The following is an 18,976-nucleotide window of genomic DNA, read 5'->3' on the forward strand; positions in this document are numbered from 1 at the left end:
CAATAAAGCTCACGTAACCCATATTTAGGTCTGTGGCGCCCAAAAACAATTGCGCGTTGGTGTATTGAGTCCACCTTCCATTTAAAACTGCGAAACATGCTTCTGATCGTTCAATAAACACTGATGGTATACAATCAAGAAAGATTCTTGGTGTGGAAAACGTGTTTCAGGGTAAATAGTCGGGTTAAAAAAATAAAGTGAATATAAAAGACGCCGATCCTGGGATCGAGAGTCCCATTAAATGCAAACTGAGCTAAGTGGCCTTTCTAGGAACTCCTGGGACAAAGGTTTAACACACTGGATGAAGTTGAAGGAGGGTTTCGACCTCCCAAAACCCAGGAAAAGCTCTCATCGACCCACCTTTGAATCCAGGAATTTCTGTGCCAGTTCCGCGTCCTTCAGCTCACAGTTTCCCGAGAAGTAAGTGGAGATGCCCTGGAAGGTGGTGGAGAATGTTACGGTTGGAGACTTCAACGCTGCATTGCTCGCAACTATTTACACACACACCCTCCTCCACCCTATCCCCAGACTGACTGGCACATCTTTAGACACTAAGGGCAATTTATCGCGGCCAATCCACCTAACCTGCACATCTTTGGACTGTGGGAGGAAACCGGAGCACCCGGAGGAAACCCATGCAGACACGGGGGAGAACGTGCAGACTCCGCACAGACAGTCACCCGAGGTCGGAATCGAACCCAGGCCCCCTGGCGCCATGAGGCTGCAGTGCTAACCACTGTGCCGCTTTGTACAGCATCTGTAAATGCTGTAAAGCACATTCACGCTGCTTCACAGGAAGGTATTTCCGATCAATCATTGATACCGAGCCACAGGAGGAAATAGTAGATTAAATGTTAATTAGGTCAAAGGGGCAGCACGGGGGGCGCAGTGGGTTCGCACTGCAGCCTCACGGCGCCGAGGTCCCGGGTTCGATCCCGGCCCCGGGTCACTGTCCGTGTGGAGTTTGCACATTCTCCCAGTGTCTGCGTGGGTCTCGCCCCCACAACCCAAAGATGTGCCGGGTAGGTGGATTGGCCGCGCTGAATTGCCCCTTAATTGGAAGAAATGAATTGGGTACTCGAAATTTATTTTTTAAAAATCTTGGTCAAAGCATTGGTTTGAAAGTGTCCTAATAAACAGGAGAGGTTTAGGAGGGATCCAGAGCCCAGGCCCCCCCCCCCCCCCCCCCCCCCCCCCCCCGCCCACCAATGGTGGAGCGATGGGAATGGGGGGATGGACAAGAGGCCGGAATTGGAGGAGCGCAGAGATCTCGGAGGGTTGTAGGGAATGGAGGAGGTTACAGAGATAGGGAGGGTTGTAGGGGCTGGAGGAGGTTACAGAGATAGGGAGGGTTGTAGGGACTGGAGGAGGTTATAGAGATAGGGAGGGTTGTAGGGGCTGCAGGAGGTTACAGAGATAGGGAGGGTTGTAGGGGGCTGGAGGAGGTTACAGAGATAGGGAGGGTTGTAGGGGCTGGAGGAGGTTATAGAGATAGGGAGGGTTGTAGGGGCTGCAGGAGGTTAGAGAGATAGGGAGGGATGTAGGGGCAGGAGGAGGTTACAGAGATAGGGAGGGTTGTAGGGGGCTGGAGGAGGTTACAGAGATAGGGAAGGTTGTAGGGGCAGGAGGAGGTTACAGAGATAGGGAGGGTTGTAGGTGGCTGGAGGAGGTTACAGAGATAGGGAGGGATGTAGGGGCACGAGGAGGTTACAGAGATAGGGAGGGTTGTCGTGGCTGGAGGAGGTTACAGAGATAGGGAGTGAAGAAGGGGCAGGAGGAGGTTACAGAGACAGGGAGGGTTGTAGGGGCTGGAGGAGGTTACAGAGATAGGGAGGGTTTTAGGGACGGGAGGTGGTTACAGAGATAGGGAGGGTTGTCGTGGCTGGAGGAGGTTACAGAGATAGGGAGTGAAGAAGGGGCAGGAGGAGGTTACAGAGATAGGGAGGGTTTTAGGGACGGGAGGTGGTTACAGAGATAGGGAGGGGGTGTAGGAGCTGGAGGAGGTTACAGAGATAGGGAGGGTTGTAGGGGCTGGAGGAGGTTACAGAGATAGGGAGGCTTGTAGGGGCTGGAGGAGGTTAGAGATAGGGAGGCTTGTAGGGGCTGGAGGAGGTTACAGAGATAGGGAGAGTTTTAGGGACGGGAGGTGGTTACAGAGATAGGGAGGGGGTGTAGGAGCTAGAGGAGGTTACAGAGATAGGGAGGGTTGTAGGGGCTGGACGAGGTTACAGAGATAGGGAGGGTTGTCGGGGCTGGAGGAGGTTACAGAGATAGGGAGGGGTGTAGGGGCTGGACGAGGTTACAGAGATAGGGAGGGTTGTAGGGACTGGAGGAGGCTACAGTGTTAGGGAGGGTTGTGTGGGACCGCTATGGCAACTGCTCGGCCCAGGACCATAAGAAACTTCAGAGAGTCGTGAACACCGTCCAGTCCATCACACGAACCCGCCTCCCATCCATTGACTCCATCTACACCTCCCGCTGCCTGGGGAAAGCGGGCAGCATAATCAAAGATCCCTCCCACCCGGCTTACTCACTCTTCCAACTTCTTCCATCGGGCAGGAGATACAGAAGTCTGAGAACACGCACGGACAGACTCAAAAACAGCTTCTTCCCCACTGTGACCAGACTCCTAAACGACCCTCTTATGGACTGAACTGCTCTCTCCACACATCGTCTCCACTGAGTCGTACTACGTCTGCTTCACCCGATGCCTGTGTCGATGTGTTGACATTGTGTTTATCGTATGTCCTCTGTTTTTCATGTGTGGAACGATCTGTCCGGACTGTACGCAGAACAATACCTTTCACTGTACCTCGGTTCCCGTGGCAATAAACCCAAATCCAACCTCCCTTCAACCAAGAGATTTATGGGATTAAGGGGGGGTGGGGCGGAAGATGGATGGAGGGAGAGGGGAAGAGAAAGAGAGGTGGGGTGAGATGACGAGGGGGTGGGGTGAGATGACGGGGGGGTGGGGAGCCCTGTGCGGAGCAGAAGCAACAGCACAAAGTGGATGGGCCGAATGGTCAATTCAGCGTATCTTTCATCGACCTGGCGCCGCGTTGGGGCCCCCGTTACAGAAACACAGTAAAGAGGACTGAGCCATTCAGCCCATCGAGCCTGTTCCGCCATTCAATCTGATCCTCTGTCGCCACACTCCCATACCCTTTGACGTCTCAAATCTATATCCTTCGAAATCCCAGCGAATACGGGCCCGGCCCACCCAATCTCTCCTCATACGACAATCCCGCCATCCCCAGGTATCAGACCGGTTGAACCTTTGCGGCACTCTCTTCCCCCCCCACCCCCCCCCCAACCCCGATGGCCACGTGTAACTGTTAAACCCCCTCCCCCAGTACACACCCCCTCACCTTCGCTCCGAGGCCCAGCTGCTTCTGCCGGTCGTCCAGGGAGTACATGAGCTGGCCGCACACCTTCCACAGGCTCTCCACCTCTTCCCGCTTCTGCTGGTAGGCCGCACTCTTCCACACCAGAGCTTTCAACTTCTCCTGCATTACAGAGAGTGGGGGTAGGGGGTCAGAGACAACAGTCAGTAAAAAAAACATGGCCGGGGTGTCAAACATGGTGCGGCCCCAAGGCCGGATGTGCGGCGCGCACAGCTTAAGAACCAGCAGACTGAGAGGCCATCGACGGAGTCCAAAATGGCCGCCCCTTACCCGTGACCTCTGTCCCGCCATCGATGGAGTCCAAAATGGCTGCCCCTTACCCCTGACCCGCCATCGACGGATCCAAAATGGCCGCCCCTTACCCGTGACCTCTGTCCCGCCATCGACCGAATCCAAAATGGCCACCCCTTACCCGTGACCTCTGTCCCGCCATCGGCAGAATTCAAAATGGCCGCCCCTTACCCGCGTCCTGTCCTGCCATCGACGGAATGAATCCAAAATGGCCACCCCTTACCCGTGACCTGTCCCGCCAACGACGGAATTCAAAATGGCCGCCCCTTACCCGTGACCTCTGTCCCGCCATCGACGGAATCCAAAATGGCCGCCCCTTACCCGTGACCTCTGTCCCGCCATTGACGGAATCCAAAATGGCCGCCCCTTACCCGTGACCTCTGTCCCGCCATTGACGGAATCCAAAATGGCCGCCCCTTACCCGTGACCTGTCCCGCCATTGACGGAATTCAAAATGGCCGCCCCTTACCCGTGACCTCTGTCCCGACATCGACGGAATCCAAAATGGCCGCCCCTTACCCATGACCTCTGTCCCGCCATTGACGGAATCCAAAATGGCCGCCCCTTACCCGTGACCTCTGTCCCGCCATTGACGGAATCCAAAATCGCCGCCCCTTACCCGCGACCTCCGTTTCCACCCCCCCCCCCCCCACTCCAGCCCCTCTCCCTCCCACTCCAGCTCAAGACTCACAGACGCCGTCCTGATTCCCACGTGCGAGCCGGACTCGCGCTCGGCGACAAGGCAAGGGTCCGGGGCCTGGGTTAACCCCCCCCCCACCCGCCCCAGCCCCCAATTCTGTGCTACGGCGCACCGCTGGGGAACAAAATTCTATTTGCGGGACCTGGGCGTCGCTGGCTACACTTGGGGAGATCGGCGATCGACAACCGCGCAACACATTCCAAAAAGAAAATTATAATATTATACCTGAGGTAAGTTAGGTACAAATTTGGTGTCCCCAAAGGACTTGTAGTTGCCCATGTTGGAATAAACCCCAGCCGCGTAAACGAGCAATGCCTGTAACGGAGCATAAACAAACCCACGGTTAACCAATCGAATTAAAGCTGCATCAATCACGCCTGTCCGCAGCGGACGCCTGCACCGCCAATGGGGCCGCGATATCGATGGCTGGAAGCATAATCCCGCGGCTGGACAGAAGCGGGTGAGGTACCGGCAGCAGCAGGGTCTGAACGGGTTAACAATCCCTCAGATATCTAACCACCTCGTCCTGTCAATCCAGATTGAAAGTGAAACGGATACGGCATGGTTTCATTGAACGGCACAATGGGAGGCGGAGGGTAACCAACCTCGGCCCTGAGTGATGTGAAGGTCGGGCTGGATTACACAGTGTCAATAATCGAGAGGCTGCGAATCTTTGTGTCGCTCCGGGCCCGGCCGGTTCTCTCAGTTTTCCCCCGGGGCTCCGTCACCCTGCCCTGAATCAGCGGCTGACTCGCTCATCTCCCCCGCTGGTCAAACCCCAGCCCCGTCGCCACAGAGGGTCAGTGCTGAGGGAGTGCTGCACTGCCAGAGGGTCAGTACTGAGGGAGTGCCGCACTGTCAGAGGGTCAGTACTGAGGGAGTGCCGCACTGTCGGAGGGTCAGTACTGAGGGAGTGCCGCACTGTCAGAGGGTCAGTACTGAGGGAGTGCCGCACTGTCAGAGGGTCAGTACTGAGGGAGCGCCGCACTGTCAGAGGGTCAGTACTGAGGGAGTGCTGCACTGTCAGAGGGTCAGTACTGAGGGAGTGCTGCACTGTCAAAGGGTCAGTACTGAGGGAGCGCCGCACTGTCAGAGGGTCAGTACTGAGGGAGTGCCGCACTGTCAGAGGGTCAGTACTGAGGGAGTGCCGCACTGTCAGAGGGTCAGTACTGAGGGAGTGCTGCACTGTCAGAGGGTCAGTACTGAGGGAGTGCCGCACTGTCAGAGGGTCAGTACTGAGGGAGTGCTGCACTGTCAGAGGGTCAGTACTGAGGGAGTGCCGCACTGTCAGAGGGTCAGTACTGAGGGAGTGCCGCACGGTCAGAGGGTCAGTACTGAGGGAGCGCCGCACGGTCAGAGGGTCAGTACTGAGGGAGTGCCGCACTGTCAGAGGGTCAGTACTGAGGGAGTGCCGCACTGTCAGAGGGTCAGTACTGAGGGAGTGCCGCACTGTCAGAGGGTCAGTACTGAGGGAGTGCTGCACTGTCAGAGGGTCAGTACTGAGGGAGTGCTGCACTGTCAGAGGGTCAGTACTGAGGGAGTGCTGCACGGTCAGAGGGTCAGTACTGAGGGAGCGCCGCACGGTCAGAGGCTCAGTACTGAGAGAGTGCCGCACTGTCAGAGGGTCAGTACTGAGGGAGCGTCGCACTGTCAGAGGGTCAGTACTGAGGGAGTGCCGCACTGTCAGAGGGTCAGTACTGAGGGAGCGCCGCACGGTCAGAGGGTCAGTAGAGGGAGCGCCGCACGGTCAGAGGGTCAGTACTGAGGGAGTGCCGCACTGTCAGAGGGTCAGTACTGAGGGAGTGCCGCACTGTCAGAGGGTCAGTACTGAGGGAGTGCCGCACTGTCAGAGGGTCAGTACTGAGGGAGTGCTGCACTGTCAGAGGGTCAGTACTGAGGGAGTGCTGCACTGTCAGAGGGTCAGTACTGAGGGAGTGCCGCACAGTCAGAGGCTGAGTAGTGAGGGAGCGCCGCACTGTCAGAGGCTCAGTAGTGAGGGAGCGCCGCACTGTCAGAGGGTCAGTACTGAGGGAGCGCCGCACGGTCAGAGGGTCAGTACTGAGGGAGTGCCGCACTGTCCGAGGGTCAGTACTGAGGGAGTGCCGCACAGTCAGAGGCTCAGTAGTGAGGAAGCGCCGCACTGTCAGAGGGTTAATGATCCCAGACAGTAGATGAAACTGCGGAGTGTACGATTTTATAAGCTGGCTTGGCCACATGCCCGCGGGAGCCCCAAGAATGTCACGCTTCCAACAATGGAATGGCCGCTGTGTTTGGCAGCACTCCAACGATTTGCTGCTCCGTACACGGTCAGAGAAACACTGTGACAGATGCCAGTGCTGGGGTACAAAGTGCATTTCGCTGATAGCGCCAAGGTTAGAGGACAAAGTGAAAGTGAGGATTTGAGCAGCCGAATCGCAGCCTTCCTCAGCCCCACCACGCATTGTACCACCCCCCCCAGACACACACACACACCCACACACACGCAATCAGGACCGGTGCATCGGACATGGCGAGGCGATGGCCCAGTGGGAACGCCGCTGTAGTGGATGAGGGAGAGGGGGTACCTGGTACTCCTCGGGAGTGAGGCCGACGGTAGCTGCCAGCCCCCCCAGCTCCGAGGGCCCCTGCGCCCGGAACAGCTTCTGCAGCAGCACGTAGATGGCTGGGGACTCGATGGAGGTCTGCAGCAGTACCACCAGGCCCCCGTACCAGGAGGCCCGCGAGAGGTAGTGGGCGTACAGCTTCTCCCTCTTGGAGAGGAGGCGGAAGGCGCCCTGGCAGTCCAACAGCGAGATGCCAACGTCGTTGGGCAGGATGTACTGAGAGTCCACCATCTTGTCGCCTGTCCCGCTCGTTCACACCGGCCGCTGTCTAATCTGTGGGCAGATTGAATCAATCAGTTCAATACAATTAGGAGCTGGGGGACCATTCGGCCCCCACTCTGACATTCGATACTATCACGCCTGTTCTGGTTGCAGCCCCGTCTCCCCACCATAACGCTCTATTCCACCTCACCCCCCCCATCGCCGACGTCAATGGGAGACACCCCTCCTAATATTAAACACAGCGAGAGGAATCCCTGATATTAAATACAGGGCGGGACCCACCCACCCATCCCTCCCCCCACACCCACCCTCCCCCCACACCCACCCTCCCCCCCACACCCACACTCACCCCTCCCTCCTCACCCACCCCTACCCATCCCACCCCATCCTCACCCACCCCTCCCTCCAAACCCCTACCCCTCAGCCACCCCCTCCCTCCTCACCCACCCCTCCCTCCTCACCACCCACCCCTCCCTCACCACCCACCCCTCCCCCACCCTCCACAACCACCCCTAACCCTCCTTACCTCTCGCCCACGCCTCCCTCCTCACCCACCCCTACCCCCTCACCCACCCCTACCCCTCCCAACCCCACACCTCCCTCCTCACCCACCCCTACCTCCTCACCACCCACCCCTCCCTCCTTCCTCATCCACCCCCCCACCCCTCCCTCCTCACCCCTACCCCTCCACCCCTCCGTCCTCCCCCTACCCCTCCGTCCTCACCCACCCCTACCGCTCACCCACCCCTACCCCTGCCCCCTCACCCACCGTTACCCCTTCACCCACCGCTACCCCCTCACCCACCCCTACCCCCTCACCCACCCCTACCCCTCCCAACCCCACCCCTACCCCCTCACCCACCCCTACTCCCTCACCCACCCCTACCCCTCCCAACCCCACCCCTACCCCCTCACCCACCCCTACCCCTCCCAACCCCACCCCTCCCCCTCACCACCCCTCCCCTCCCTCCTCAACACCCCTCCCCACCCTCCCTCCAAACCCACCTCCCCCTCACCACCCATCCCTCCCTCCAAACCCCTACCCCTCCCCTCACCACCCATCCCTCCCTCCAAACCCCACCCCTCCCCCTCCAACCCCTCCCTCCACCCTCACCCACCCCCCCCTCCAACACCCTACCCCCCTCCAACCCCCCCTCACACCCCCTCACCCCCCTCCACACCACCCTACCCCCTCCCTCCCACCCTCCACCCCTCACCCTCCCCTCACCCACCCCCTCACCCTCCCACCCTCACCCCACCCCTCCCCCTCACCCCCCACCCCACCCCTCCTCACACCCACCCCTCACCTCCTCCCACCCACCCCTCCCTCCTCCTCACCCACCCCTCCCTCCCTCACCTCCCCTCCCCTCCCCCTCACCCCCACTCACTCCCCACCCACCTCCAACCCCCCTCACCCCCTCACTCCTCACCCTCCTCCACACCCCCCCTCACTCTCTCACTCTCCTCCCGCTGCTGCTCCCGCTGCTCAGCCCCAGAGACCCCCCCGCCCCCCTTCCGCCCCCGCGCGGCCCCGCCCCCCCAATAGGGTGGCGGGGGGAGGGGCGGGGCCGCGGTTCCCCAAATCAACCACGTGCCGGCCGCCTGAGTGACGGGGACGGCGGCCAAACGGGGAGCCCGCTGACCGCGAGTGACGGAGAGTGGACCAATCGGGGCGGCGGAGGGGCGGGACATCCGCTCGCGGGGTGTGGTGCCGGGCTGGGGGCGGAACGGCCGAGGCAGCCGCGGGTTGTCCCGGGAGCGGGGGAGGGGTTAGAGACAGGTGCCGCCCCCACCCGCAGTGTGCGCCCGCCGGAAGTGTCCGGGTGGGGTTGGAAGATCATGGTGCCTCCTGCTCCCGCTGCCCGGAGCGGCTGCTGGAGCTGCCGCCTGCTGTGCGGGGCCGGCCTGCTGGGCGCCGGCGGCTACGTCTTCGCCTCGGCCCGCAGGCTGCTGAGGGCGAGCGGGGCGCCCCCTGGCATGGGCACCGTGGCACAGGTGGTCTTCGCCGTGGGTAGGTATCGGCGATGCCCCCCCCTGACCGACCGACCCCCAGACCCACCCTCGCCCCGGCCCCGCTCCCCAGCCCCCTGCCCAGCCCCGGCCCCCTGCCCGGCCCCGGCCCCCTGCCCGGCCCCGGCCCCCTGCCCGGCCCCGGCCCCCTGCCCGGCCCCCTGCCCAGCCCCCGGCCCCCTGCCCAGCCCCGGCTCGGCCGCTGCTGCCACCATGTTACATCGGCTCAGATACCCCGGAGCCCAAAACCCCGTCCCGCCGCCCGAGCCCCGCGACGGAGGCAGCCTTCCCGCCACCCCCTCCTCACTCACACCGCCGCACCCCCTCCCCACACCCCCTCCCCGCACCCCCTCCTCACACCCTCTCGCAACTCCCCGCACCCTCTCGCAACTCCCCGCACCAATCCCCAAAACCCCGTCCCACCGCCCGCCGCCCTGGCCAGACCGGTCCAGCCCCGCGACGGAGGCAGCCTTCCCGCCACCCCCTCCTCATTCACCCTGCCGCACCCCCTCCCCGCATCCCCTCCTCACGCCCTCTCGCAACTCCCCGCACCAATCCCCAAAACCCCGTCCCACCGCCCGCCGCCCTGGCCGGGCCGGACCAGCCCCGCGACGGAGGCAGCCTTCCCGCCACCACCTCCTCACTCACCCTGCCGCACCCCCTCCTCGCACACTCTCTCAACTCCCCGCACCCTCTCGCAACTCCCCGCACCAATCCTCAAAACCCCGTCCCACCGCCCGCCGCCCGGGCCGGACCAGCCCCGCGACGGAGGCAGCCTTCCCGCCACCACCTCCTCACTCACCCCGCCGCACCCCCTCCCCGCACCCGCATCCCCTCCTCACACCCTCTCGTAACTCCCCGCACCAATCCCCAAAACCCCGTACCACCGCCCGCCGCCCTGGTCAGACTGGTCCAGCCCCGCGACGGGGGCAGCCTTCCCGCCACCCCCTCCTCACTCACCCCGCCGCACCCGCATCCCCTCCTCGCACCCTCTCGCAACTCCCCGCACCAATCCCAAAACCCCGTCCCACCGCCCGCCGCCCTGGTCAGACTGGTCCAGCCCCGCGACGGAGGCAGCCTTTCCGCCACCACCTCCTCACTCATCCCGCCACATCCCCTCCCTGCACCCCCTCCCCATTTCCCACACCCCCTCACCAAACCTCCGCCCGCCGCCCTGCATGAGCCCCGCGACGGAGGTTGCTTTCCCGCTACCGCCCCCCCCCCCCCCCCGCATCTACTCCCCGCACCCCTTCCCCAAAACCCCTTCCCGCTACCAACCCCTCATTCCCCTCGGATGTAACTTTTTTTAGAAATTAGAATTTACAGTGCAGAAGGAGGCCATTCGGCCCCATCGAGTCTGCACCGGCTCTTGGAAAGAGCACCCCACCCAAGCCCACACCTCCACCCTATCCCATAACCCAGTAACCCCACCCAACACTAAGGGAAAATTTGGACACTAAGGGCAATTTATCACGGCCAATCCACCTAACCTGCACGTCTTTGGACTGTGGGAGGAAACCGGAGCACCCAGAGGAAACCCACGCACACACGGGGAGGACGTGCAGACTCCGCACAGACAGTGACCCAAGCCGGAATCGAACCTGGGACCCTGGAGCTGTGAAGCAATTGTGCTATCCACTATGCTACCGTGCTGCCCCAAAGACGTTCTCGTCTTCGTTTTCAAATCACTCCTCACCGCCCGGACCGTGTGCTACTGCTGTCACCTCCACTTCCCTGCCACCCTCCTATCTCTGTAACCTCCTCCAGCCCCTACAACCCTCCCTATCTCTGTAACCTCCAGTCCCCACAACCCTCCCTATCTCTCTAACCTCCTCCAGCCCCTACAACCCTCCCTATCTGTGTATCCTCCTCCATCCCCTACAACCTCCCTGATCTCTGTAACCTCCTCCAGTCCCTACAACCCTCCCTATCTCTGTAACCTCCTCCAGCCCCTACAACCCTCCCTATCTCTGTACCCTCCTCCAGCACCTACAACCATCCCTATCTCTGTAACCGCCTCCAGCCCTGACAACCCTCCCTATCTCTGTAACCTCCGCCAGCCCCTACAACCCTCCCTATCTCTGTAACCTCCTCCAGTCCCTACAACCCTCTCTATCTCTGTAACCTCCTCCAGCCCCTACAACCCTCCCTATCTCTGTAACCTCCTCCAGTCCCTACAACCCTCCCTATCTCTGTAACCTCCTCCAGTCCCGACAACCCTCCCTATCTCTGTAACCTCCTCCAGTCCCTACAACCCTCCCTATCTCTGTAACCTCCTCCAGTCCCTACTACCCTCCCTATCTCTGTAACCTCCTCCAGTCCCTACAACCCTCCCTATCTCTGTAACCGCCTCCAGCCCCTTCACCCCTCCCTATCTCTGTAACCTCCTCCAGCACCTACAAACCCTCCCTATCTCTGTAACCGCCTCCAGCCCCGACAACCCTCCCTATCTCTGTAACCTCCTCCAGCCCCTACAACCCTCCCTATCTCTGTAACCTCCTCCAGTCCCTACAACCCTCTCTATCTCTGTAACCTCCTCCAGCCCCTACAACCCTCCCTATCTCTGTAACCTCCTCCAGTCCCTACAATCCTCCCTATCTCTGTAACCTCCTCCAGTCCCGACAACCCTCCCTATCTCTGTAACCTCCTCCAGTCCCTACAACCCTCCCTATCTCTGTAACCTCCTCCAGTCCCTACTACCCTCCATATCTCTGTAACTGCCTCCAGCCCCTACAACCCTCCCTATCTTTGTAACCTCCTCCAGCCCTTACACCCCTCCCTATCCCTGTAACCTCCTCCAGCCCCTACAACCCTCCCTATCTCTGTAACCTCCTCCAGCCCCTACAACCCTCCCTATCTCTGTAACCTCCTCCAGCCCCTACACCCCTCCCTATCTCTGTAACCTCCTCCAGCCCCTACAACCCTCCCTATCTCTGTAACCTCCTCCAGTCCCTACAACCCTCCCTATCTCTGTAACCTCCTCCAGTCCCGACAACCCTCCCTATCTCTGTAACCTCCTCCAGTCCCTACAACCCTCCCTATCTCTGTAACCTCCTCCAGTCCCTACTACCCTCCCTATCTCTGTAACCTCCTCCAGTCCCTACAACCCTCCCTATCTCTGTAACCGCCTCCAGCCCCTACAACCCTCCCTATCTCTGTAACCTCCTCCAGCCCTTACACCCCTCCCTATCTCTGTAACCTCCTCCAGCCCCTACAACCCTCCCTATCTCTGTAACCTCCTCCAGCCCCTACAACCCTCCCTATCTCTGTAACCTCCTCCAGCCCCTACAACCCTCCCTATCTCTGTAACCTCCTCCAGCCCCAACAACCCTCCCTATCTCTGTAACCTCCTCCAGTCCCTACAGCCCTCCCTATCTCTGTAACCTCCTCCAGCCCCTACAACCCTCCCTATCTCTGTAACCTCCTCCAGCCCCTACAACCTTCCCTATCTCTGTAACCTCCTCCAGTCCCTGCAACCCTCCCTATCTCTGTAACCTCCTCCAGCCCCTACAACCCTCCCTATCTCTGTAACCTCCTGCAGCCCCTACCACCCTCCCTATCTCTGTAACCTCCTCCAGTCCCTCCAACCCTCCGAGATCTCTGCGCGTCTCCAATTCCGGCCTCTTGACCATCCTCCCCATTCCCATCACTCCGCCATTGGCGGCCGTGCCTTCAGCTGCCCGGGGGTGGTGGTGGTGGTGGTGGGGGGGGGGGGGGGGCCCGAGCTCTGGAACCCCCGTCCTAAACCCCTCCGTGCCTCCCTCTCAGACGCCCCTCACTGTCCTAATAGTACTTTGTGCGCGTTCTCACCCCGGGTGCCCCCGAGCCCTCGGGTTCCGAATGCTTTGGTGTTGGCGAATCAAATGGCTTTATCCAACGTGCCAACCATTCACGTTATCAACACAAGCAGGGATTCAGCATGTGGCCAGCCGGGCGGTAGCTGCCTCTCCCCCCCCCCCCCCCCCCCCCCCATTCCTCTCCCCCCATCTCGCCCCTCATCAATCCGGCTCCTCCCCCCATCTCTCCGGCTCCTCCCCCCCATCTCTCCGGCTCCTCCCCCCATCTCTCCGGCCCCCCCCCCCCCCCCCCATTCCTCTCCCCCCATCTCGCCCCTCATCAATCCGGCTCCTCCCCCCATCTCTCCGGCTCCTCCCCCCCCAACTCTCCCCCTCCTCTCGCCCCCATCTCTCCCCCTCCTCCCCCCCCCCCCCCATCTCTCCGGCTCCTCCCCCCATCTCTCCGGCTCCTCCCCCCCCCCCCCCATCTCTCCGGCTCCTCCCCCCCCCATCTCTCCGGCTCCTCTCCCCCCCATCTCTCCCCCCCATCTCTCCCCCTCCCCCCCCCCCCCCCCCCACCATCTCTCCGGCTCCTTTTTCCCTCCATCTCTCCCCCTCCTCTCTCCCCCATCTCTCCCCCTCCTCCCCCCCCCCCCCACCATCTGTCCGGCTCCTCTTCCCCCCCCCCCACCATCTGTCCGGTTCCTCTCCCCCCATCTCTCCGGCTCCTCCCCCCCCATCTCTCCGGCTCCTCCCCCCCCATCTCTCCGGCTCCTCTCCCTCCATCTCCACGGCTCCTCCCCCCCCATCTCTCCGGCTCCTCTCCCCCCCCATCTCTCCGGCTCCTCTCCCCCCATCACTCCGGCTCCTCTCCCCCCATCTCTCCGGCTCCTCTCCCCCATCTCTCCGGCTCCTCTCCCCCCATCTCTCCGGCTCCTCTCCCCCCATCTCTCCGGCTCCTCTCCCCCCATCTCTCCGGCTCCTCTCCCCCCATCTCTCCGGCTCCTCTCCCCCCATCTCTCCGGCTCCTCTCCCCCCATCTCTCCGGCTCCTCTCCCCCCATCTCTCCGGCTCCTCTCCCCCCATCTCTCCGGCTCCTCTCCCCCCATCTCTCCGGCTCCTCTCCCCCCATCTCTCCGGCTCCTCTCCCCCCATCTCTCCGGCTCCTCTCCCCCCATCTCTCCGGCTCCTCTCCCCCCATCTCTGCGGCTCCTCTCCCCCCATCTCTCCCCCTCCTCTCCCCCTCCTCTCCCCCCATCTCTCTGGCTCCTCTCCCCCCATCTCTCCGGCTCCTCTCCCCCCATCTCTCCGGCTCCTCTCCCCCCATCTCTCCGGCTCCTCTCCCCCCATCTCTCCGGCTCCTCTCCCCCCATCTCTCCGGCTCCTCTCCCCCCATCTCTCCGGCTCCTCTCCCCCCCATCTCTCCGGCTCCTCTCCCCCCATCTCTCCGGCTCCTCTCCCCCCCATCTCTCCGGCTCCTCTCCCCCCATCTCTCCGGCTCCTCTCCCCCCATCTCTGCGGCTCCTCTCCCCCCATCTCTCCCCCTCCTCTCCCCCTCCTCTCCCCCCATCTCTCCGGCTCCTCTCCCCCCATCTCTCCGGCTCCTCTCCCCCCATCTCTCCGGCTCCTCTCCCCCCATCTCTCCGGCTCCTCTCCCCCCATCTCTCCGGCTCCTCTCCCCCCATCTCTCCGGCTCCTCTCCCCCCCATCTCTCCGGCTCCTCTCCCCCCCATCTCTCCGGCTCCTCTCCCCCCCATCTCTCCGGCTCCTCTCCCCCCATCTCTCCGGCTCCTCCCCCCCCCATCTCACCGGCTCCTCTCCCCCCATCTCTCCGGTTCCTCTCCCCCCCATCTCTCCGGGTCCTCTCCCCCCATCTCTCCGGGTCCTCTCCCCCATCTCTCCGGCTCCTCTCCCCCCATCTCTCCGGCTCCTCTCCCCCCATCTCTCCGGCTCCTCTCCCCCCATCTCTCCGGCTCCTCTCCCCCCATCTCTCCGGCTCCTCTCCCCCCATCTCTCCGGCTCCTCTCCCCCCATCTCTCCGGCTCCTCTCCCCCCATCTCTCCGGCTCCTCTCCCCCCATCTCTCCGGCTCCTCTCCCCCCATCTCTCCGGCTCCTCTCCCCCATCTCTCCGGCTCCTCTCCCCCCATCTCTCCGGCTCCTCTCCCCCCATCTCTCCGGCTCCTCTCCCCCCATCTCTCCGGCTCCTCTCCCCCCATCTCTCCGGCTCCTCTCCCCCCATCTCTCCGGCTCCTCTCCCCCCATCTCTCCGGCTCCTCTCCCCCCATCTCTCCGGCTCCTCTCCCCCCATCTCTCCGGCTCCTCTCCCCCCATCTCTCCGGCTCCTCTCCCCCCATCTCTCCGGCTCCTCTCCCCCCATCTCTCCGGCTCCTCTCCCCCCATCTCTCCGGCTCCTCTCCCCCCATCTCTCCGGCTCCTCTCCCCCCATCTCTCCGGCTCCTCTCCCCCCATCTCTCCGGCTCCTCTCCCCCCATCTCTCCGGCTCCTCTCCCCCCATCTCTCCGGCTCCTCTCCCCCCATCTCTCCGGCTCCTCTCCCCCCCATCTCTCCGGCTCCTCTCCCCCCATCTCTCCGGCTCCTCCCCCCCCCATCTCTCCGGCTCCTCTCCCCCCATCTCTCCGGCTCCTCTCCCCCCATCTCTCCGGCTCCTCTCCCCCCATCTCTCCGGCTCCTCTCCCCCCATCTCTCCGGCTCCTCTCCCCCCATCTCTCCGGCTCCTCTCCCCCCATCTCACCGGCTCCTCCCTCCATCTCTCCGGCTCCTCTCCCCCCCATCTCACCGGCTCCTCTCCCCCCATCTCACCGGCTCCTCCCTCCATCTCTCCGGCTCCTGACCTCACAGCTCCAGGGTCCCGGGTTCGATTCCCGGCTTGGGTCACTGTCTGTGCGGAGTCTGCACATCCTCCCCGTGTCTGCGTGGGTTTCCTCCGGGCGCTCCGGTTTCCTCCCACAGTCCAAAGATGTGCAGGTTAGCTGGGGTTACAGGGAAAGGACGGGTGGAAATTGGGGCCGGGTGAGGTACTCCTTCAATGGGTCGGCATAGACTCGATGGGCCGAATGCACTGCAGGGATTCTACCGACCTTTGTTGCGATCTGTTTTCTCTGGGTAATGTTGGGGGGGGGGGGGGGGGGGTGCGGAGAGGTTCACCTGGAGCCTCCACAACTGCAATCAATAGATGTTCCGTTAGGGGGAAGGGGGCCAGTGTGTTCGAGGGATGTGTGCAAAGGTTACTGAACCGGGCTTAAGATACAAATCAGCCAGGATCCAACTGAATAGCACAGACTCGAGGGACTGAATGGCCTCCTCCTCTTCCACTCCCAATCGTTTACCAACCGAACGGAAAGCGCTGCACTGTCGGGCAGTCCGCGATTCCCCCCAAAGTTGAATAACCCACCAACACCCACTGCCAAGTCTCATAGACTAGAAGGGCTGTAACATGTAGAGATAAGACCTTAAGACATTGGAGCAGAATTAGGCCACTCGGCCCATCGAGTCTGCTCCACCATTCAATCACGGCTGATATTTTTCTCATCCCCATTCTCCTGCCTTCTCCCCTTCACCCCTGATCCCCTCATTGATCAAGAACCTATCCCGTAGCAGCCTCCCCGAACAGGCGCCGGAATGTGGCGACTAGGGGCTTTTCACAGTAACTTCATTTGAAGCCTACTTGTGACAATAAGCGATTTTCATTTCATTTCATTTCATTTCTCTCTGTCCTCATTGTCGTGTGAGGAACGGTTGAGGACTCTGGGTCTGTACTCGTTGGAGTTCAGAAGGATGAGGGGGGATCTTATTGAAACTTACAGGATACTGCGAGGCCCGGATAGACTGGACGTGGAGAGGATGTTTCCACTTGTAGGAAAAACTAGAACCAGAGGGCACCATCTCAGACTAAAGGGACGATCCTTTAAAACAGAGATGCGGAGGAATCTCTTCAGCCAGAGGGTGGTGAATCTGTGGAACTCTTTGCCGCAGAAGGCTGTGGGAGGCCAAATCACTGAGTGTCTTTCAGACAGAGATGGATAGGTTGATTAATGAGGGGGTCAGGGGTTATGGGGAGAAGGCAGGAGAATGGGGATGAGAAAAATATCAGCCATGATTGAACGGCGGAGCAGACTCGATGGGCCGAGTGGCCTAATTCTGCTCCTCTGTCTTATGGACCTGCATAAGAGCGCCCGGAGGAAACCCACCCAGTCACGGGGGGGGGGGGGAGAACGCGCAGACTCCGCACAGACAGTCCCCCGAGGCTGGGATCGAACCCGGGTCCCTGGCGCTGTGAGGCAGCGGTGCTAACCCACTGTGCCACCGGGCCGGAGGGGGTTATGGTGATGAGGTGCAAATTGAACTGCTTTCAAGGGGGAATCTGGATAAATACTTGTGCGAGGAGAAGCAGGATTATCGGGAGGGCGCGTACAGTCAGCTGGACGGCCTCCTGCTCTGCTCTGTGGTCCCAGTGCCTCAGCTTTCCTTCTTTTTCCTTGGACAGGTCTGGCTTCCTGGGGTGTGGTAATCTTGGTCGACCCAGTAAACAAAGCACAGCTTAAATAGCGGGGGAACACCTCAAAAGGACCTGCATCGATCGGCGCCGCCGCCGCACGGGGTGAGAGAGAGGTGTGTCTCCCCCACCCCGCCCCCCCTCCTCACCCCCGAACCTTCAACGTAAATGTTAACCGTCAGGACTCCGCGGCGAGAACCCGGACGATGAAGATCTGCTCCCGAGGGAAGGAGACGTCAAAGCGAATCTTCTCCGGGGAACTCCTCGTAACCCTCGCTTCCCCGGCGCGCCCCCCCCCCTGGGCGTCCAGGGGGCCTGGCGAATGAACAGCTCCGCCCTGAATCGAATTAATGGTCTCCCCGCTCCTGAATCCGTGTTTTTTTTTTTTCCTGCAATTTAATCGAGGTTTGCCTCGCTGTAAGATCGCCGGTCCAAATAAAAAGTTAGAGTGACTCTGGGACACCTTGTCAACCCCTGCCCCACTCTTCTGTGTTCAATTCGGCGGGGGGGGGTTCTGGGTGAGTCACTCTTGCCGAGGTTGAAAGGGTGCCAGAGGGATCTGACGCAAGGTTCTCCCAGGCGGAACAAAGGGCGGTTTGTTTAGTGGCGAGATGTGCCCAGGGCACTGCCTCCCACGCCCTCGCCTCCCACGCCCTCCGCTCCAGACACAACCTTGGATAAATTCACACACCGACCATCAGGGGAAAATAATGCTGGATTGAATTGTTTTATCTCTTTTAGACTGGGTGGGAAGTTGATAATCTTTATTAATGTCACAAGCGGGCTGACATTGACGCGGCAATGAAGTTACTGTGAAAATCCCCTCGTCGCCACATTCCGGCGCCTGTTCGGGTACACGGAGGGAGAATTCAGAATGTCCAAATCGCCCAACGGCACGTCTTTCGGGACTTGCGGGAGGAAACCGGAGCGCGCCCGGAGGAAACCCCCGCAGACACGGGGGGGAGAACGTGCAGACTCCGCACAGACAGTGACCCAAGCCGGGAATCGAACCCGGGTCCCTGGCGCCGTGAAGCAACAGTGCTAACCCACTGTGCTGCCCACGGTGGGGGCGGGCGGGATTAGTCTGGGATTTTTTAAAATTTCAGAGCATTCCTATTCCAAATTCACAGTCACAAAATCCACCCAACACATTAAACTCTCTTCCCCCCCCCCCCCCCCCCCACTTTCCTCAGCAGTAAACGGTAACCAACTCTTCCAAAATGCACAAACTGACCTCCACCCCAACAAGACGCGCCTGCGAGCGGTCGGCGAGGCGAAGGCTAAAACATCCTCGCGCACAAAGCCGAGGCAATCGCCCACCGCAGACCATCCTCCAGCGCCGCCCCCAACTCTCCCTCCCACTTCGCCTGAACCCCCTCCAAGGACACCCCGTCCCCCAGAATCCTCCCGCAAATGGACGAGACGAACCGCCCGCCCCCCCCCCCCCCCTCTTCAA

General features: G+C 61.4%; 1 protein-coding gene across 1 annotated transcript in view; it reads right to left on the bottom strand.

Annotated features, from left to right (window-relative positions):
* The window catches only part of dpp3 (dipeptidyl-peptidase 3), a 33,849-nt gene extending 26,538 nt beyond the window's left edge, over positions 1-7,311 (bottom strand). The window contains exons 1-4 of the mRNA XM_072489660.1: positions 6,960-7,311; positions 4,621-4,710; positions 3,369-3,506; positions 361-435 (exon numbers count right to left, since the gene is read on the bottom strand). Coding sequence (XP_072345761.1) covers positions 361-435; positions 3,369-3,506; positions 4,621-4,710; positions 6,960-7,229 — 573 coding nt within the window. The 5' untranslated portion in view covers positions 7,230-7,311. The remainder of the gene's footprint in view (positions 1-360; positions 436-3,368; positions 3,507-4,620; positions 4,711-6,959) is intronic.
* Between the last annotated feature and the right edge of the window lie 11,665 nt (positions 7,312-18,976).

The sequence above is a fragment of the Scyliorhinus torazame genome, chromosome 24, assembly GCF_047496885.1.
Source record: "Scyliorhinus torazame isolate Kashiwa2021f chromosome 24, sScyTor2.1, whole genome shotgun sequence".
Classification (NCBI taxonomy): domain Eukaryota; kingdom Metazoa; phylum Chordata; class Chondrichthyes; order Carcharhiniformes; family Scyliorhinidae; genus Scyliorhinus; species Scyliorhinus torazame.